The following is a 22,024-nucleotide window of genomic DNA, read 5'->3' on the forward strand; positions in this document are numbered from 1 at the left end:
GACTGCAGACTGAGAACGCTATAGCTGTAATGGCCTGCACAGCCCGAGATGAAAAAAAAAAAAATTGTGCAAAACTGCTCCCCACCAAGCCACAACAGTAATGCACATGGTCAGATGTGGCCCTAAGAAGGGCCGTTGGGGTTCTTGAGGTCAGGATCCTACACTAACACTCTTCCTATAGCAGCAGCAGCACTTTCCCTATACTCTCCCAGTGTGTGTCTGAGGCGGGCCGAGGATGGGACCGCTTTAAGTACTCGGCGGTCACTTGTTCTCGCCAGCCACTCACTGCAGGGGGGTGGGATAGGGCTGGCACGTCACAGGAGGAAGTGGTAATGCCTTCCCTGCATGTCTATTGGCTAGAAAATGGCACTAAACATACGGGGAAGGAAATGGAATTGACCCGAGTACCGCGTGATGCTCGTCTCGAGTAACGAGCATCTCGAGCACCCTAATGCTCGAACGAGCATCAAGCTCGGCGAGTGTGTTCGCTCATCTCTAGAAGTTACATTACATTGGGGTGCACTTACTTTTAGCATTGAATAATCGAGTTGTGATGCCTTTACTTTTCCTATATAGGACCTAAAGATGGTTGTGGAAAATTTCATGCTTGTACGACACTGGGAAGTTAGAGAATTAGGTTAGGTACACTACATAGAGGTGCCGATACTTTTGCTCTTAGCATTGAATAATCAAGTTGTGACCGCTTTACTTTTCCTATTTAGGAACTAAAGAATGGTCGTGCCAAATTTCATGTTTGTACGACACTGGGAAGTTACATTACATAGGGGTGCCAATATGGTTGCATTTATCATTGAATAATCAAGTTGTGACCCCTTTACTTTTCCTATTTAGGAACTAAAGAATGGTTGTGCCAAATTTCATGTTTGTCCGACACCGGGAAGCTAGAGAATTAGATTAGGTACACTACACAGGGGTGCCAATACGTTTGCATGTAGCATTAAATAATCAAGTTGCAACCTCTTTTCTTTTCCTATTTAGGACCTAAAGAATGGTCGTGCCAAATTTCATGTTTATACGACACTGGAAATTTAGAGAATTAGATTAGGTATATATATATATATATATATATAGAGAGAGAGAGAGAGAGAGAGAGAGAGAGAGAGAGAGATTGATTAGTGTAAGGATAAGGTAGCAGCCTGGTCATTAACAGCCAGAGACAGTGACACAAGGAGTAAAGTTCATAGTCCAGGCTTTGCCTGGGTTTATTTCAGCAAAATAAAGCAAAACAGGCCTTAACTCCAGGCCAACATAAATTAACACCTGCTCGTCTGAGCACTCACTATACACAGATCGTTCCTAGCTACTCACTGAAAAGCACCACTTGCTGCGCACAGCCAGTCATTTCCTCAGACCTGCAGAGGTCTCACCACACTCTCTCCCAGACCTGCAGACCCAGCTTTTTATGAGGCCTGATACCAGCCTCACCTGGTACGTGGAAGTGGCCATCCCACGCTTCACTTTGACCACTCCAGGAAAAGCCGGCCCGGACTATACGGCTTGGAGCCACTACATTAACTACAACGTGTCAGTAACTTAGTGTTACTGACACACAAATGCTGGCTTCCTCCACCGAGCCCAGGCTGCTCAGTGACACGTATCTGCCCACGTACTCCCTAACGCCACATACGAGAGCATCCTAGGCGAAACATATCTGCCCTCCAGTACTTTGCCAGTCACTGTCTCACAATATATATATATATATATATATATATATATATATATATATATATATATATATATCCATGTTCAGGAAAATGAATAAATAAAATGAGGAATAATAGTTATAATACACACTGCAGCTCTCATTGTACCTCAGCACTATAAGAAATGTAAGTGATTAGTTGGTATGGACAACAAAGATAGATTTTCTTTTGACAGCTTTCATAAAAGTATTATGCTGAGCTACTTTTCTGTGACCCACCATGTAGATCTTATAGTAATGACTGAGTGTTTGATGAGTTAGGTATAGTATATAGTTACATAATGTATTCTTAGAATGGTAGAGTTGGAAGGGACCTCAGGGGTCATCGGTTCCAACCCCTCGCTCAATGTGGGATCACTAAATCATCCCAGACAAATGTTTGTCCAGCCTCTGAAGACTTCCATGGAAAGAGAACTCTCCACCTCCCGTGGCAACCTGTTCCTCTCATTGATCCCCATTCACTGTCTAATATATAATCTGCGTCTCCTCCCTTTCAGTTTCATCCCATTGCTTCTCGTCTTTCCTTGTGCAAATGAGAATAGGGCTGATCCCTCTGCACTGTGACAGCCCTTCAGATATTTATAGACAGCTATTGTTTCCTCTCAGCCTTCTCTTCTGCAAGCTATACATTCCCAGATCCTTGAACCGTTCCTCATAGGACATGGTTTACAGACCGCTCACCATCCTGGTGGCTCTTCTCTGACCTTGCTCCAGTTTGTCAATGTCTTTTCTAAATTGGGGTTCCATTTAATAAACATATTTTTCTTCCTTTTTAGCATGTGTGTAAGTTCTGTGTTCATCCATCCTGGTCTCTTTAAATTCTTCCCATTCTTCCTTCTTTTAGGGATTGTTAATGATTGTGCTTTGAGAATCCCATTTCACAAAATTTCCCAACCTTCTTGGACATTTCTGTCCTTAAGATCATTCAGCCATTGGATTCGTCCTACCTCTTTTTTGCGGTGTCATTTGTCCCTACATGCATAAGTAGGAATGGGTAGTGGTCTGTGGGACTGAAAAGTCTTGATAGCCAATCAGACACATCTTTGACGAAATGGAAGCAAACAGAAGTTTTTCCATTTGTTTTCCTTTTTTTAACCTGTTGTAATGTTGCAGGGTTCAGGTTTTTAAAGATCAATACCCTTTGCTTGATGTGTTTAATTTTCCAATGTAACCTCAAATAGCAAACAGAGAAAAGGTGATCACTGTTAATGTTTGTTTCCACAGGCTGCTCTACAGAGCCATAGACTCCCACACAGAGGATATGGGGCCAATCTACAATTACCGAATTGAAATTTCTATCTATTTTATTATATATATTATTCTCATTGCTTTCTTCATGATGAATATTTTTGTGGGCTTTGTCATTGTAACTTTTCAAGAACAAGGAGAACAAGAATATAAGAACTGTGAATTAAACAAAAATCAAGTAAGAGAATAATCTTTCCAATTTTCTGCATTTGATTTATTTATTCAACTTAAAATGATGACACATATAATATCATATAACTGGATCTTTCTTGTTCTACAGAGACAGTGCGTGCAATATGCGCTAAAAGCCCGTCCCCTACGACGGTACATCCCAAAAAATCCTCACCAGTATAAAGTGTGGTATTTGGTTACATCTTCATATTTTGAGTACTTGATGTTTGCACTTATAATGTTAAATACCATTAGCCTTGGAATGAAGGTAATCCTTTAATTTCTTAACTCCTTTGAGTCTACAATCTGTATATTTAAATAGGCAGTTCTGTGGCTGATTACATTTAGTAGAACTCTGTAATTCTGACCATGCTGTCATCACAATTAGTTGACCTGGTTAATGTGACAAAGAAGCAAAACTGTTACTAAAATGCCAAAAATTGTGCCAAAAATAGGTGCCAGGTTCCCAAAATTAAAATTAATCACATTTCCTTCCCATGAAGAGAAAAATCATAAAATAAAAATAATTACAAAAGTTACCAAAGCTCGTCACCTTCTAGTGCAGACACATTTATCATGGATTCTGTATAAAATAGATTCCCTATCAGAATGCCGCTGTTTGATGCCACAATGTGACCACATGATGCCGAATGGAGGTGTTACACCCCACCTGGACGCTATAAATGTACAAACCACAACAACACAGATAACGAGAGAATGTACAAACCACAACAACACAGATAACGAGAGAGAGTGAAAAAAGGTAACACAAAAAGAGGAAATGGCGTAACTGTCCTTAATCTATTTAGATCTGGGAAAATCTTTCTGTAAAGTAAAGCACTCATTCTGACAAGGATAACCCTGCATCCGGAATCTCGGGCAACCTTGAAAAGGCCCTAGCTGAAACGGGGGCACAGGGCGGGCCAGGAGCATAACACAAAAGCAGTACAAAGTAAAGACCAGCAGACCAAAGATATCCAGGGAAAACCACACTCTGCAGGAAATCTAGACAGAACACCAGGACCAGACATACCACCTAAGCAGAGTATAACTGGCACCTTCTGTTCGGAGGAGCTGCTTTAAATAAATAAAAGGTTGCTGACTGACTATCTGAGCATCCAATTAGCTCAGACAGCCAATTAAATACTTAACATGAAGAAATTGTTAACTCCTTGCTGACCAGTGTCAAAAGATAATGATCATGTGCCAACATGGCATATCACGTTGGCCTGGACTGATGCCACAATGACACCCCAAACCTATGACACTGTGACAGTATCGTTCCTCTGAAGAAGAGTCTCTGGACCCCCCAAAAAACCAATTTTGATGGATATCTTTCATGAAATCTTTTTACAAGATGCTCAGCATTAACATAAGTAGCTGGACTTATATTCTTTCCTCTGGGCCATAACCTCGCCAATGCACCAGGTACTATAGAGAATTTTTAACACAAAGGGAATCCACAATCTGAAGAATTTCAAACTGAAAATTATTATCCACCATAACCAGAGGAGGAGGCGACTCCTCATGAATAGGACAAATATATTCCTTAAGCAAAGACTTGTGAAAAGCAACAAAGATGTTAGAAGAAGGTGGAATATCTAACCAGAAGGATGAAGGGTACATAATCTTTATCACTTTATATGGACCAATAAAATGAGGATTCAATTTAAACAAAAGTAATTTAAGCTTAGTACTCTCGGTAGAGAGCCAGGAAGCTGGGACCCTCAGATGTATTTCCATAAAAAATTTTAATGTCCTATTACTGTCATTTGGAGATTTTTCTCAACCTCATCCCATACAGAATCAAACAAGTCAAGAACTCATTTTCATCCAGGAGATCAGAAACAAATACAAAATTCAACCCAAACTAGGGATGAAATCCATAGCTACAAAAGAATGGAAAGGTATTGAAGTATCCATGGATCCCAAAGGATGATTTTTCAATGTAAATTCTGCCAAAACAAAATCATAGCCCAATTTTCCTGATTCCCAGACACAAAGCTACACAAATACTGCTCCAAACTTTAATTCAGTTTGTCCATTAGTCTCTGGATGATAAGCGGACAAAAATAACAGCTGAATACCTAAATAATTACATACAGAATGCATAATTTTGAGAGAAACCATGAACTCTGATATTGTTGGTAATTAACAATTTGGATAATGTTTTGACATTAGATAGAGTAGACAAAGCAACATATTTCACTAAAACTATCAACCAACTCTCAAATAACTGTTTTACCCTCAGAGTTTTAAAAATCTCTAATAAAATCCCTTGATAAATGAATCCAAGGTGTCTCTGAAACAGGTAACATAGTAACATAAGATGTAAGGCTGAAAAACGACATGTGTCCATCCAGTTCAGTCTATTACCCCCCAATGTTGATCCAGAGGAAGGAAAAAAAAAACAATTGGTGTAATATAATGTTTGTGCAGTTAACAACCTCTTTAAACATACTATTGTAACTATACAGGCATCAGTACTATGTAGTTGAACTTTATATATACTTGCAAGTCTGGTTTCATCATCTATCTCTCATTATTTAGCATTATGGCCAGACAGCTGAATTTAGTCATTTGTCGGACATCCTCAATGTAGCTTTTACTGGAATCTTTACTGTGGAAATGCTACTGAAATTAGCAGCCTTCAAAGCTAAGGTGAGTTTGTGGAGAATACTAGTACCGAAATCTATGGTGTTAACTTGATTAGCTACATAAAATATATATTTTGCTTGTTATTATTCAAAGCTATATGAAGGTGCAGGCTTACCCACCAAAGTAACTTCTGGAATCTCACAATAATGAGCTGTTAAAACAACAGAGCCACTCATTTCTAGCAGAAGTCAACTCCAGTTATTACAAACTTCTACTGTACAGTATTTGTTATGGGTTAATTCACAAATTGCCTATTAAGCCTGGTTTAGACACAACGAATATCGCTCAAAAAATCTTTTGAGTGATAATTGTAGGGTGCTTTTTACAGCGCAAGGCGATCACTCAAACGTTGAGCGATCACCTTGCGCTCCGAGCAGGGGATGCAAAAGACAAGGTCGCTTGTCTTCTGCATCCAGCTGTTCTCTGCTCGGAGCGCCTGGCTGTTATACAGCCGAGTGCTCCGAGTGGGAGATAAAGAACACAGCTGGAAAGCTGTATGAACCCCACCCATCTTCAGGGAGCGGGATACAGCTGAAACAAGAGTATCAGGTGTATCCCGCTGTGAATTAATGATAACTGATCGCTGATATTTCAGCATGCTGAAAGATCAGTGATCAGCGACGGCTTAATGAAAACTGCACAATGTCAGTGCAATTAGACACAACGATTATCGCTCAAAAGATGGCTTTGAGCGATTTTTGAGCGAAAATCATAGTGTCTAAATTAGCCTTTAGACCTTACAGATGAGATGTCTTGTCCTTACAAACATAGCAGCAAAGCGTACAATGCAATTTAAATTACATGTGCATTTGTTTAGTGCTTCCCCGGGAGTCCATGCAAATATAACTGAACATACGAATTATGTTGACAATGCTTATATTGAAACCAGCTGTGAAAGAAAGGGCCCGAGTGGTACTGGACACAATGTACTTATCGATAGTTCCAGGAAAATGCAAAGGCTTGATTACATGGAAATTTATTTGAATACATTGTTAAATCATTAATGTTAGTTTGTATTTGCTTTTTTTTAGGGTTACTTCGGAGATCCCTGGAATGTCTTTGATTTCTTAATTGTTATAGGCAGCATAATTGATGTTATCCTGAGTGAGATTGATGTAAGTGAAATTTTGAAAAAACTGATCCAGCTTGATATAGTTATGTGCCAATTAAATGAACTTCTGGGTGAGAAGTACATTATACAAACTACTACATTACTGTATATTAACTCATTGCACTTTTGTTAATGGAATCCTTCTTGCTGTTGTTACAGTAGAGCAGTTGCATGTTTTAAAATACTGATCTAGCCTACTTGTCATTAAAGGGGTTGTCTCGCGAAAGCAAGTGGGGTTATACAATTCTGTATGGCCATATTAATGCACTTTGTAATATACATCGTGCATTAAATATGAGCCATACAGAAGTTATTCACTTACCTTCCCTGCGCTGGCGTCCCCGTCTCCATGGCTCTGTCTAACTTCAGCGTCTATCAGGTTTTTAATTCATTTATGTCGGATATTCCATCAAGACTAACGCCAGCATCAAGCCACATTTCTCTGTAATTACCAGATTGTGATCTAAAACTTGAAAGGCCAAATGGCAGCAAGATGCCATCTTCAGCTCTGGATGGCAGCCTTTATGAGAGTTGTGCCTTTCATAGACGCAATTAGAGTAGGTGAGATTGTTACCAACACCCCCCTCTCTTCTATATACTGTCATTTGGATACTGCACATCATGATGGGCCTTTTTTCTGTTTTTTTCTGTATTCATAAATAAATGGTTTGCTGATGAAGATCTACTCTCTACCTCCTGTAAAGTACCTACAAATTCTAAGTATTCTATATGCTGCATACCAATACTAGTACATAGCAGATTAACACAAAAACCAGGAGTATGTAAGGCTAAAAATGTGATTGTTCTCAGTAAGAGAAACCAAGTAATCCTGTAGATATGGTACCTTTTAATGGCTAACTAAAATACATGATCTTATAGCAAACTTTCCAACTTACTTAGGGTTCTTCTTCAGGCGGTTGTCTGATTTCTTAGACTGTGAGAACTGATCTGTTAGTGCAAGAAAACAGCTAATACTCGTACCACAGCCACCCAACAGATTTATGGTATTAGTGTATCTTGACGCCACAGGAACGCCCCTGTCACACCCCTAGCTTCCGATAGGGTCAAGGCTCCAAGGTCCTAGAAGCAGTGTGTGCAGCGTAACGCTCAGGGTAACATTTCTTCTTAGCCTTACATTATGACCTGTAAATGGTGCCATGTGACCGGTGTAAGTTACCAGCATGTACAGGTCATAATGTAAGGCTAAAAAGAAATGTTACCCTGTCCCTAAGGTGCCGGGCTCACCTCTTGTTGTCCGCAGCCTGGATTGTCAGCTCCGTTTAAGCCGCTCACCTGCTCCCAGCCTGAGCGGTTCTGTTCCGCCGCCAGGACTGTCATCTCCGTGGTCGCAGGGACTCCCCCGCGGACAGATGCAGCCCTCACCGCCGCTGGGACTTCCCTGCTGACAGATGCCGCCCTCACCGCCACCGGGACTGTGATCTGTGTGCCGCCCCTTTCCCCACTGACAGCTGCCGGCGTCAGCAGTTCTTCAGGCGGTATGTTCCACTTAAATCTGGTGGGGGTGGCGATTGCGGAGCGCCGACAGCGTCGGTGTAAAAGCCGCAACAGGAGCATTTGGCCTCAGTGCTACTACAGCGACCGGGGTTGTGCCTTGTGCATCAATGGCCAGGCTCTGTGTTAGCACCACGGACCGCTGGATGTTTTTTGCCGGCTAATTTTAGTGCCCTTGCAGTACCTAGTTTTCAGGCTGCTCTCCAGCCAATCAGCATCAGGGGGCATCACACCCCTGTCAATCTTGACTCCACCAGGATATTTATTAACTGCTATGTGTGACACAGAGCCACAGCACTGGCGGTGAAGTTCAGGCAGCCTGTTCTAAGTAGGGGGTTGAGAGGCACCAGCTTTTAGCCAGAAATAGCCTAGCACAGTGAGGATGTTGCTGGGGGCGAAGCCAACAGTCTATAGGAATGCACACACTAAGTTTACTATGTCATATATGGGGATGTAGTGCTAGCCATTATAGGAAAACAAAATCTAATTTTGCGATTCTGTTATGCACAGGTGAGAAGCATCTAAGGGGTTAATTAATTACCCAGCTCTAGTTGTTTCATCCCATGAGGATAAAGAAGCAAAATGAGAGGAAGTCCAATGGCTTCTTTTTCAGTTGCGATTAGAGATGAGCGAGCACCAAAATGCTCGGGTGCTCGTTACTCGAGACGAACTTTTCGCGATGCTCGAGGGTTCGTTTCGAGTAACGAACCCCATTGAAGTCAATGGGCGACCCGAGCATTTTTGTATATCGCCGATGCTCGCTAAGGTTTTCATTTGTGAAAATCTGGGCAATTCAAGAAAGTGATGGGAACGACACAGCAACGGATAGGGCAGGCGAGGGGCTACATGTTGGGCTGCATCTCAAGTTCACAGGTCCCATTATTAAGCCACAATAGCGGCAAGAGTGGGCCCCCCCCCAACAACTTTTACTTCTGAAAAGCCCTCATTAGCAATGGATACCTTAGCTAAGCACCACACTACCTCCAACAAAGCACAATCACTGCCTGCATGACACTCCGCTACCACTTCTCCTGGGTTACATGCTGCCCAACCCCTCCTGCATGACCCAGTGTCCACAGCGCACACCAAATTGTCCCTGCGCAGCCTTCAGCTGCCTTCATGCCACGCCACACTCATGTCTATTTATAAGTGCGCCTGCCAGAGGAACCGCAGGCACACACTGCAGAGGGTTGGCACGGCTAGGCAGCGACCCTCTTTAAAAGGGGCGGGGCGATAGTCCACAATGCTGTACAGAAGCAATGAGAAATCCAATCCTGTGCCACCTCCATCTGGAGCTGCACACGTGGGCATAGCAATGGGGAACCTATGTGCCACACACTATTCATTCTGTCAAGGTGTCTGCATGCCCCAGTCAGATCGCGTTTTTTTTTTATAAATAGTCACAGGCAGGTATAACTCCGCAATGGGAATTAAGTGTGCACCCACAGCATGGGTGGCTCCCTGGAACCCACCGGCGGTACATAAATATATCCCATTGCATTGCCCATCACAGCTGAGGTAATAATGTCATGTTTAATGCAGGTGGGCTTCGGCCCACACTGCATGCCCCAGTCAGACTGGGGTTCTTTAGAAGTGGACACAGATGCATTTACAACTCCCTGTGGACCCACAGCATGGGTGGCTCCCTGAAACCCACCGGCGGTACATAAATATATCCCATTGCATTGCCCATCACAGCTGATGTTACGTCAGCTGTAATGCAGGTGGGCAAAAAATTAATTGAATTACACTGTAGGCGAGGGCCCACAAAAATTGGTGTACCAACAGTACTAATGTACCTGAGAAAAATTGCCCATGCCCAAGCGAGAGGGCAGGTGAAACCCATTAATCGCTTTGGTTTATGTGGCTTAATTGGTAACTAGGCCTGGAGGCAGCCCAGTTAAAATAAAAATTGGTTGAGGTGAAAGTTTCAACGCTTTAATGAGCATTGAAACGTATAAAAATTGTTTAGAAAAATTATATGACTGAGCCTTGTGGGCCTAAGAAAAATTGCACGTTCGGCGTGATTACGTCAGGTTTCAGGAGGAGGAGCAGGAGGAGGAGGATGAATATTATACACAGATTGATGAAGCAAAAAGGTCCCCGTTTTGGATGGTGATAGAGAACGATGCTTCCATCCGCGGGTGCAGCCTACGTATTGTTTATGTATCTCTGCTGTCCGCTGGTGGAGAAGAGAAGTCTGGGGAAATCCAGGCTTTGTTCATCTTGATGAGTGTAAGCCTGTCGGCACTGTCGGTTGACAGGCGGGTACGCTTATCCGTGATGATTCCCCCAGCCACACTAAACACACTCTCTGACAAGACGCTAGCCGCAGGACAAGCAAGCACCTCCAGGGCATACAGCGCGAGTTCAGGCCACGTGTCCAGCTTCAACACCCAGTAGTTGTAGGGGGCAGAGGCGTCACCGAGGACGGTCGTGCGATCGGCTACGTACTCCCTCACCATCCTTTTACAGTGCTCCCGCCAACTCAGCCTTGACTGGGGACCGGTGACACAGTCTTGCTGGGGAGCCATAAAGCTGTCAAAGGCCTTAGAGAGTGTTCCCCTGCCTGCGCTGTACATGCTGCCTGATCTCTGCGCCTCCCCTGCTACCTGGGCCGCGGAAATGCGCCTTCGGCCACTAGCGCTGTCGGATGGGAAGTTTACCATCAGTTTGTCCACCAGCGCCCTGTGGTATAGCATCATTCTCGAACCCCTTTCCTCTTCGGGAATGAGAGTGGAAAGGCTCTCCTTATACCGTGGGTCGAGCAGTGTGTACACCCAGTTTTCCGTAGTGGCCAGAATGCGTGTAACGCGAGGGTCACGAGAAAGGCATCCTAACATGAAGTCAGCCATGTGTGCCAGGGCACCTGTACGCAACACATGGCTGTCCTCACTAGGAAGATCACTTTCAGGATCCTCCTCCTCCTCTGGCCATACACGCTGAAAGGATGACAGGCAAGCTGCATCTGTACCCTCAGCAGTGGGCCAAGCTGTCTCTTCCCCCTCCTCCTCATGCTCCTCCCCCTCCTCCTCTGGCCATACACGCTGAAAGGATGACAGGCAAGCAGCATCTGTCCCCTCAGCAGTGGGCCAAGCTGTCTCTTCCCCCTCCTCCTCATGCTCCTCCCCCTCCTCCTCAAGGCGCTGAGATATAGACATCAGGTTGCTCTGACTATCCAGCGACATACTGTCTTCCCCCGCCTCTATTTCTGATTCCAAAGCGTCTGCCTTTATGCTTTGCAGGGAACTTCTCAAGAGGCATAGCAGAGGAATGGTGACGCTAATGATGCAGCATCCCCGCTCACCATCTGGGTAGACTCCTCAAAGTTTGCAAGGACCTGGCAGATGGCTGCCAACCAGGCCCACTCTTCTGTAAATAATTGAGGAGGCTGACTTCCACTGCGCCGCCCATGTTGGAGTTGGTATTCCACTATAGCTCTACGCTGCTCATAGAGTCTGGCCAACATGTGGAGCGTAGAGTTCCACTGTGTGGGCACGTCGCACAGCAGTCGGTTCACTTGCAGATTAAACCGATGTTGCAGTGTCCGCAGGGTGGCAGCGTGCGTGTGGGATTTGCGGAAATGTGCGCAGAGCTGGCGCACTTTTCCGAGCAGGTATGACAAGTGGGGGTAGCTTTTCAGAAAGCGCTGAACCACCAAATTAAAGACATGGGCCAGGCATGGCACGTGCGTGAGGCTGCCGAGCTGCAGAGCCGCCACCAGGTTACGGCCGTTGTCACACACGACCATGCCCGGTTGGAGGCTCAGCGGCGAAAGCCAGCGGTCGGTCTGCTCTGTCAGACCCTGCAGCAGTTCGTGGGCCGTGTGGCTCTTCTCTCCTAAGCTGAGTAGTTTCAGCACGGCCTGCTGACGCTTGCCCACCGCTGTGCTGCCACGCCGCGTGACACCGACTGCTGGCGACGTGCTGCTGCTGCTGCTGACACATCTTGATTGCGAGACAGAGGTTGCGTAGGAGGAGGAGGAGGGTGGTTTAGTGGAGGAAGCATACACCCCCGCAGATACCACCACCGAGCTGGGGCACGCAATTTGGGGGGTGGGTAGGACGTGAGCGGTCCCAGGCTCTGACTCTGTCCCAGCCTCCACTAAATTCACCCAATGTGCCGTCAGGGAGATATAGTGGCCCTGCCCGCCTGTGCTTGTCCACGTGTCTGTTGTTAAGTGGACCTTGGCAGTAACTGCGTTGGTGAGTGCGCGTACAATGTTGCGGGAGACGTGGTCGTGCAGGCCTGGGACGGCACATCGGGAAAAGTAGTGCCGACTGGGAACCGAGTAGCGCGGGGCCGCCGCCGCCATCATGCTTTTGAAAGCCTCCGTTTCCACAAGCCTATACGGCAGCATCTCTAGGCTGATCAATTTTGCAATGTGCACGTTTAACGCTTGAGCGTGCGGGTGCGTGGCGTCGTACTTGCGCTTGCGCTCAAACAGTGGCGCTAGCGACGTCTGGACGCTACGCTGAGAGACATTGCTGGATGGGGCCGAGGACAGCGGAGGTGAGGGTGTGGGTGCAGGCCAGGAGACGGTACTGCCTGTGTCCTCAGAGGGGGGTTGGATCTCAGTGGCAGGTTGGGGCACAGGGGGAGAGGCAGTGGTGCAAACCAGAGGCGGTGAACGGGCATCGTCCCACCTTGTGGGGTGCTTGGCCATCATATGCCTGCGCATGCTGGTGGTGGTGCCTCCCCAGCTGATCTTGGCGCGACAAAGGTTGCACACCACTGTTCGTCGGTCGTCAGGCGTCTCTGTGAAAAACTGCCACACCGTAGAGCACCTTGACCTCTGCAGGGTGGCATGGCGCGAGGGGGCGCTTTGGGAACCAGTTGGTGGATTATTCGGTCTGGCCCTGCCTCTACCCCTGGCCACCGCACTGGCTCGGCCTGTGCCCACACCCTGACTTGGGCCTCCGCGTCCTCGCCCGCGTACACGTCCTATAGGCCTACCCCTACCCCTCAGCATGGTGTATTAGCAGTAGTGCAGAAACAGAACGCTGTAATTAAATGTGCCGCTTATTGGTCTGTGGTTGGAGGCTGACTTCGTTTACGGAACGCCAGGAAATAATTTGGCACACGCCTGCTGTAACACTTAGCTGGCTGCGTATTTATTTGTAGAACTACTACACCCAGCACACACAGACCCAGAACACTGAGCACAGTGACAGGCAGGCCAAATAGATTTTTTGCCCAATATTATTTTGAAAAGGACCACTGCGTATATTCAATCAATAATATATGTCTTCTGGCCCTGCCTACACAATTCTGTCCCTGGAGTGTGTCACAGAACTGCAGAGTGTTGCACTGTTATTAACTGCAACAGAGCGGTGATTTCAGAGCCAGGAAATAATTTGGCGCACGCCTGCTGTAACACTTAGCTGGCTGCGTATTTATTTGTTGAAGTACTACACCCAGCACACACGGACCCAGAACACTGAGCACAGTGACAGGCAGGCCAAATAGATTTTTTGCCCAATATTTTTTTGAAAAGGACCACTGCGTATATTCAATCAATAATATATGTCTTCTGTCCCTGCCTCCACACTTCTGTCCCTGGACTATTACTGCAGGGCGCAATGCTCTGCACGGCCGATATACCAAAAAAAAAAAAAGTGCAACACTGCAAAAAGCAGCCTCCACACTACTGCACACGGTTAGATGTGGCCCTAAGAAGGACCGTTGGGGTTCTTGAAGCCTACAATAACTCCCAACGCTCTCCCTGCCTCCACACTTCTGTCCCTGGACTATTACTGCAGGGCGCAATGCTCTGCACGGCCGATATACCAAAAAAAAAAAAGTGCAACACTGCAAAAAGCAGCCTCCACACTACTGCACACGGTTAGATGTGGCCCTAAGAAGGACCGTTGGGGTTCTTGAAGCCTACACTAACTCCTAACACTCTCCCTATAGCAGCTCCGGCACCAACAGCACTGTCCCTCAGCTATATCACAACGCATCTGAGGCGAGCCGCGGGAGGGGCCAATTTTTATACTCGGGTGACACCTGATCTCGCCAGCCACTCACTGCAGGGGGGTGGTATAGGGCTTGAACGTCGCAGGGGGAAGTTGTAATGCCTTCCCTGTCTTTCTATTGGCCAGAAAAGCGCGCTAACGTCTCAGAGATGAAAGTGAAAGTAACCCGAACATCGCGTGGTGCTCGTTACGAGTAACGAGCATCTCGAACACGCTAATACTCGAACGAGTATCAAGCTCGGACGAGTACGTTCGCTCATCTCTAGTTGCGATCCATTTAAGGTCTATTTCATGGGCCACCAAAATTTAAGATGGGTCAGAACTGCTAAGATGGAAGGAATTCAGTGAGCTACCAAGAGACAGTTGTTTTAGTTTTCATCTTAGCCATCATAATGCTTAGCAAAAACTACTTCTACCTCCCAAAGCCCTGCAAAGATGGAGGGAGATATATACAGAAGTGGATTATGATGACCAAATGATAGGAGTTGTAGTGGATGGGTGGTATTTTTCTCTCAGACTCCTATCATTCTGTGAAGCAGTAAGAAGAAAAGGACCATTTACACGCAACAATTGTCGTTTGAACGAGCAACTAAAAGACTTTTTTGCTTTCAAATGAGTGTTTACAGGTAAAGTCATTTGAAATTCTTGCAATTGCCCTTGTTCACTGAGTGGTTTGGTATTGTTTACACAAAGATAAGTAGACCATTGTTTGCTCAGGTGGGCTTCTGTATATGCAAAGAAAAAACTTTGGTATTGTGCAAGTATGTGGATTGTCTTTTGACAGAATCTCTAACTAGGCCGTTTTGAATTAGTGCAAAGAAAAAGCCATTGTCTACTGTGCATTGGCTACTGTGGCAGTATGTGGATTGTCTACTGTGGCAGTATGTGGATTGTCTACTGTGACAGCATGTGGATTGTCTACTGTTACAGTATGTGGATTGTCTACTAAGGCAGTATGTAGATTGTCTACTGAGGTAGTATGTGGATTGTCTACTGTGACAGCATGTGGATTGTCTTATGTGGATTAGCTTTTGAATTAATAATTTTGTTTAGATAGGTGTGAATAAATTATTGCATAGAAAAAACCTTGTTGAAGTATGTGGATGACTATTGCAAAAAATGCTTCATCTATAAGCTATAGTGTATAAATAATCACTCACTATTGAGGCTTTTGAGTGAAAAACCGTAACAAGCATTACACAAATGCCCGTGAAAAACCAAATATAATCTGGTGAATGCAGCGAGAGACTGTTTTTATGCAGGCTAAAACTCAGTAGCCAATGGCAAGTGGACAAAAAGTGTACAATGGCTTTGCGTTTATATGTAACGATTATCGCTCCTTAGAACTAATTTTGAGCGACAATTGTTGCATGTAAATGGGCCATAAGCTCATCTGCTAATTAATTAATGGACAGTTCCGGTGGGTGGGTGTTAAAAGAGCAGATGCATTCTGCAGGCGCTTTCCACTTGGAGACAGACACCCAAAACTGTGGGGGCTGCTATACTGTGTCAAAAGCTGTGTGAGTACAGGACTTATATCCGGACTTGTTTTGCTTATACTGTCAGGCTGGAAGTGGGGTAGCCCAACAGTCAGTAGTGAGGGCTCAAGTTATGTAAAGTTAGTGCCGGACAGGCAAACTATTTTTTTTATCAATACCTGAAGTGGGTGATATCTGTAAAGCTGCATCTCAAGTTAAGAAAAATAAACAGCATTTTGAGTTTGGAAGATTTATGTCTAGGGTGCTTGCACTGAAGGTGTGACTTTGACCTGTGGTATGCATTCTGGGTGAGGATGCAGACACATACCCTTTAACCCCTTGAGTGGCACGCCCAGAAATTTTCCTGGACGAGCTCTACTGCCAATAGTGATATAGCTCGGAAGATTTCCGGGCCATGTTTCACTATGGGAGCTGCAGAGCACACTGCCATAAGCTGTGGCTGTGTGCTCTGCCTGCACAAACCCACACAGAACAGTGCAGGACTTTGAAAAACAGAAGCAGGATGATATTGCCGATTTGCCGGCAATCTCCACTTCTAAATTCAAAGTCCTGTACTGCTTTGTTTACAGGTTGCCATAGAGACAATCGGCTTGTCAGAAGCAAGCCAATGGTCTCTGTGGCAGGGACAGCTGGTGCTTGGCTGTCAGAGGACAGCCAGGCACCAGCTCTTACAGCAGAGATCAGAGAAAACCTCAGATCTCTGCTGTTTTAACCCTTTACATGCTGCAGTCTATGTGACTGCAGCATGTAAAGGGCTGTCACCATTGGACCCCTGGAATATGATCAGGGGGTCCTGATGGTTCTCTGTGGAAGTCCCCTAAAGGGACAAAAATTAAAAAAAAAGTTAAAAAAATTATTAAAAAAATAAAAACACTTGTCTCCCTTTATTTTGTAAAAAATAAAATTACACATGTGGTATCCCTGCGTCGTAATGACCCAGAGAAGGAAGTTAGTACATTATTTAACGCCTTAATGACACTGCCCCTTTTTTTCTTTTTTCCCCTTTTCTTTTTTTCCTCCCCCTGTTTAAAAAATCATAACTCCTTTATTTATTAATTGACATCCCTGCATGAGGGCTTGTTTTTTGCGGGACGAGTTGTATTTTTCAATGGTGCTATTTAAAGTGCCATAAAATGTACTGAAAAGCTTTTACAAAATTCTAAGTGGAGTAAAATGAAAAAAAAAATGACATTCCACCATCTTTCACTGCATTTTGTTTCTATGGCATACAAACTGCAACAAAAATCACATGATAACTTTATTCTATGGTCAGTACGATTACTACGATACCAAACTTGTATATTTTTTTTATGCTGTAGTACTTGTATTTTTTTTCAAAGACATTTAAATTTTAAAAATAATTTTCTGCTGCATCTTCTGCGCGCAATAACTTTTTTACTTTTCCGTCGACGTACTTGAGCAAGGGTGCATTTTTGCGGGATGTCCTGTAGTTTACGTTAGTGCTAATTTGGAATACATATGACTTTTTGATTGCTTTTTATTGCATTTTTCTGGGAGACAGGGTGACTGAAAAAGTGCATTTGTGGCGTTCTTTATTTTTTTTTCGGACTTCGTTCACCGTGCGGGGTAAATAATGCACTACTTTGATAGATCAGACTTTTACGGACGCGGCAATACCAAATATGTATTTTTCTTTTATGATTTAGATTTTTTAATAAAAATATGGCAAAAGGAGGGTGATTTACACTTTTAGGCCTCGGTCAGATGGCGATTTTTGGTGCCATCTGCACATGCGAATGCGATCGCCGTTTTTATAGAACCATTGCTTTGCAATGGTATTGGACACATGAGCGCTTTTTATGCGCTCGTCTGATTTATCTGCGATGACGCGTAGAAGGGGGCGGGGCCAGAACGCCGCTGCTGCCGAACTGAGCCGAAAGCAGAAGACCCTTCTGCACAAGCGCATCTAATCGGGTGATTAGACGCTGAAGTTAGACGGAGCCATGGAGACGGGGACGCCAGCAACGGAGCAGGTAAGTGAATAACTTCTGTATGGCTCATATTTAATGCACGATGTATATTACAAAGTGCATTAATATGGCCATACAGAAATGTATAACCCCACTTGCTTTCGCGAGACAACCCCTTTAATACCCATTCATTAGCAGTAATGTTCCACCATTCGCTATGAAATTAGGTTAATCTCCCACCCACTTGTTAAGGGGCAGCAGGACTGGGGTTGTCTGATGGATCCTTACCTCTTCCTCCTTAGGGATAGGATCATCTTCCGTTTTTTCCTTTCCTCACATATCCAGAGAATGAGGGACGAGGTGTGAAGGGCCTCTTAGGGGGTCTATCTACTGGTAGCCCCTGACTTTTGTCTGCCGCCTTCTCCAAGAGGCGATCCAGATCTGGGCCGAAAATATGATGACCCTGAAAAGAAAGGGTGCAAAGTTTGTTTTTGGGTGAGACATCTCCCGACCAGGCCTTCACCCAGTGGCCATCTGTAGCAGAGGGAGACAGTTAGTCAATTAGTGTGAAAAGCTGGTCGAGCCATATAGACATTGACCTAGCTACAGAAGTGGCAGCGATATTGGACTTAATGGTAAGGACCAATGCAGTCCAGGCCTTATGCATGACAGCGTCGCCTTTGCTGTCCATGGGGTCCCTTAGGTGGGACACATAGTTAAAGGGTAACCTAAACTTCCTAGTGACCTTTTAGATGGCTGCATCTATTTTGGAAACTTCTTTGATAGAGATGAGCGAGCATACTCGTCCGAGCTTGATGCTCATTCGAGTATTAGGGTGCTCGAGATGCTTGTTACTCGAGACGAGCACCACGCGGTACTCGTCTCGATTAAACAAGCACTGACCATTCAATTTAATGGAGCCGGCAATACAGCCGGCTCCATTGAAAGCAATGGGCTGCCGGCGAGCGTGGGATGAATTTTCGGGAAGGGGTTGAAAATATAAGCCCTTACCTGAAAATCATCCTAAAATGTGTTCAAATAAAAATAAAAAATTATGTCAGCATTAAGATCGTTCTCCTCTGCCACAGCTGTAACAGCTGTGGCAGAGAAGAACGATGTTAGCCCATTGAATTCAATGGAGTCGGCAATACAGCCGGCTCCATTGAAAGCAATGGGCTGCCGGCGAGCGCGGGATGAATTTTCGGGAAGGGCTTAAAAATATAAGCCCTTACCTGAAAAAGAAAGATTTTAGTTTAAAAAAGAATAAAAATGCAGGCATTCTCTTCAATGGAGCCGCTGCTGCTGCCGGCGACTCCATTGAAGACAATGGTCTGCTGGCACACCTGAATTCTTTTTCAGGGAAGGGCTTTACATATAAGCCATTCCCTGGAAATTAATTAAAAGTGATTTAAAAAACAAAAAAAATAGATACTCGCCTCCCTTCAGCTGCCGGGGCACAGCCTCGTCTTCTGCTGTCCCCTGCACTGCGGTGCTGAACTGCTGACCTATCACCAGCTGGGGATTTAAAATCCATGCCTGCAGTGAGTGGCTGGGGAGATCAGATGACACCCGAGTATTTAAATCTGCCCCGCCCGCGGCTCGCCACAGATGCATGCTGACAGAGATCAGGGAAATTGCTGGTGATGCTGCTGCTGCTATAGGGAGAGTGTTAGGTGTTATTTTAGTCTTCAAGAACCCCAACGGTCCTTCTTAGGGCCACATCTGACCATGTGCAGTACTGTTGAGGCTGCTTTTAGCAGTGTTGCACAATTTATTTTTTTTTGTATATCGGGCGTGCAGACCATAGCGTCCTCAGTCTGCAGTCATTTTACTCAGTATAGGGGCAGTACTGGTGAGGCAGGGAAAGAGGTATACTGGCTATATAGGCAGTGGGCTTTTTCCCAAAAAGTTCAAAAATACAATATTAGGCCTGCCTGTCACTGTCTTCAGTTTACTGCGTCTCTGCTGGGGGTAGTAGTTGTTGAATTAATACCCAGCCTTGCGCATAATTGTTGCCTTCCTCTGCAGTGCGTTACGTGCAGCCTCCAACCACAGTCAGCCTCCAACCACAGGCCAATAAGCGGCACATTTAATTACAGCGTTCTGTTTCTGCTAATCTCGTAATACACCATGCTGAGGGGTAGGGCTAGAGGACGTGGACGGGGGCGAGGACGCGGAGGCCCAAGTCAGGGTGTGGGCACAGGCCGAGCTCCTGGTCCAGGTGTATCGCAGCCGACTGCTGCAGGATTAGGAGAGCGGCACGTTTCTGGCATCCTCAGATTCATCTCACAATTAATGGGTGCACGCGGTAGACCTTTATTAGAAAATGAGCAGTGTGAGCAGGTCCTGTCGTGGATGGCAGAAAGTGCATCCAGCAATCTATCAACCACACAGTCTTCTAGGCCGTCCACAGCTGCAATTCTGAATCCTCTGGCTGCTGCTCCTCCTTCCTCCCAGCCTCCTCACTCCATGAAAAGGACACATTCTGAGGAGTAGGCAGACTCCCAGCAACTGTTCTCGGGCCCCTGCCCAGATTAGGCAGCAATGGTTCCTCTCCCACCAGAGGAGTTTATCGTGACCGATGCCCAACCTTTGGAAAGTTCCCGGGGTCCGGGGGATGAGGCTGGGGACTTTCGGCAACTGTCTCAAGAGCTTTCAGTGGGTGAGGAGGACGATGACGATGAGACACAGTTGTCTATAAGTGAGGTAGTAGTAAGGGCAGTAAGTCCCAGGGAGGAGCGCAAAGAGGATTCGGAGGAAGAGCCGCTGGACGATGAGGTGACTGACCCCACCTGGTGTGATAAGCCAACTGAGGACCGGTCTTCAGAGAGGGAGGCAATTGTAGCCGCAGCACAGGTTGGAAGAGGCAGTGGGGTGGCCAGGGGTAGAGGCACGGCCAGACCGAATAATCCACCAACTGTTTCCCAAAGCGCCCCCTCGCGCCATGCCACCCTGCAGAGGCCGAGGTGCTCAAGCGTTAAACGTGCACATAGCCAAATGGATCAGCCCGGAGATGCTGCCGTATAGGCTTGTGGAAACGGAGGCTTTCAAAAACATGATGGCGGCCCCGCGCTACTCGGTTCCCAGTCGCCACTACTTTTCCCGATGTGCCGTCCCAGCCCTGCACGACCACGTCTCCCGCAACATTGTACGCGCCCTCACCAACGCAGTTACTGCCAAGGTCCACTTAACAACGGACACGTGGACAAGGACAGGCAGGCAGGGCCACTATATCTCCCTGACGGCACATTGGGTGAAGTTAGTGGAGGCTGGGACCGAGTCAGAGCCTGGGACCGCTCACGTCCTACCCACCCCCAGAATTGCGGTCCCCAGCTCGGTGCTGGTATCTGCGGCCGTGTATGCCACCTCCACTAAACCTTCCTCCTCCTCCTCCTACGCAACCTCTGTCTCGCAATCAAGATGTGTCAGGTGGCAGCACAGCGGTGGGCAAGCGCCAGCAGGCCATGCTGAAACTACTCAGCTAAGGAGAGAAGAGGCACACGGCCCACGAACTGCTGCAGGGTCTGACAGAGCAGACTGACCGCTGGCTTTCGCCGCTGAGCCTCCAACCGGGCATGGTCGTGTGTGACAACGACTGTAACCTGGTGGTGGCTCTGCAGCTCGGCAGCCTCACGCACGTGCCATGCCTGGCCCACGTCTTTAATTTGGTGGTTCAGCGGTTTCTGAAAAGCTACCCACGCTTGTCAGACCTGCTCGGAAAGCTGCGCCGGCTCAGCGCACATTTCCGCAAGTCCAAGACGGACGCTGCCACCCTGTGGACCCTGCAATATTGGTTTAATCTGCCAGTGCACCGACTGCTGTGCGACGTGCCCACACGGTGGAACTCTACACTCCACATGTTGGCCAGGCTCTATGAGCAGCGTAGAGCTATAGTGGAATACCAACTCCAACATGGGTGGCGTAGTGGGAGTCAGCCTCCTCAATTCTTTACAGAAGAGTGGGCCTGGTTGGCAGACATCTGCCAGGTCCTTGGAAACTTTGAGGAGTCTACCCAGATGGTGATCGGCAATGCTGCAATCATTAGCGCCACCATTCCTCTGCTATGCCTCTTGAGAAGTTCCCTGCAAAGCATAAAGGCAGACGCTTTGCGCTCGGAAACGGAGGCGGGGGAAGACAGTATGTTGCTGGATAGTCAGAGCACCCTCATGTCTATATCTCAGTGCATTGAGGAG

General features: G+C 46.2%; 1 protein-coding gene across 1 annotated transcript in view; it reads left to right on the forward strand.

Moving 5' to 3' along the window:
- The window catches only part of CACNA1S (calcium voltage-gated channel subunit alpha1 S), a 1,022,072-nt gene that overhangs the window by 658,198 nt on the left and 341,850 nt on the right, over positions 1-22,024 (forward strand). Inside the window, exons 26-29 of the mRNA XM_066600322.1 lie at positions 2,948-3,149; positions 3,252-3,410; positions 5,693-5,803; positions 6,832-6,915. Of these exons, the coding sequence (XP_066456419.1) occupies positions 2,948-3,149; positions 3,252-3,410; positions 5,693-5,803; positions 6,832-6,915 (556 nt within the window). The remainder of the gene's footprint in view (positions 1-2,947; positions 3,150-3,251; positions 3,411-5,692; positions 5,804-6,831; positions 6,916-22,024) is intronic.

The sequence above is a fragment of the Eleutherodactylus coqui genome, chromosome 4 (genome assembly GCF_035609145.1).
Source record: "Eleutherodactylus coqui strain aEleCoq1 chromosome 4, aEleCoq1.hap1, whole genome shotgun sequence".
Lineage (NCBI taxonomy): Eukaryota > Metazoa > Chordata > Amphibia > Anura > Eleutherodactylidae > Eleutherodactylus > Eleutherodactylus coqui.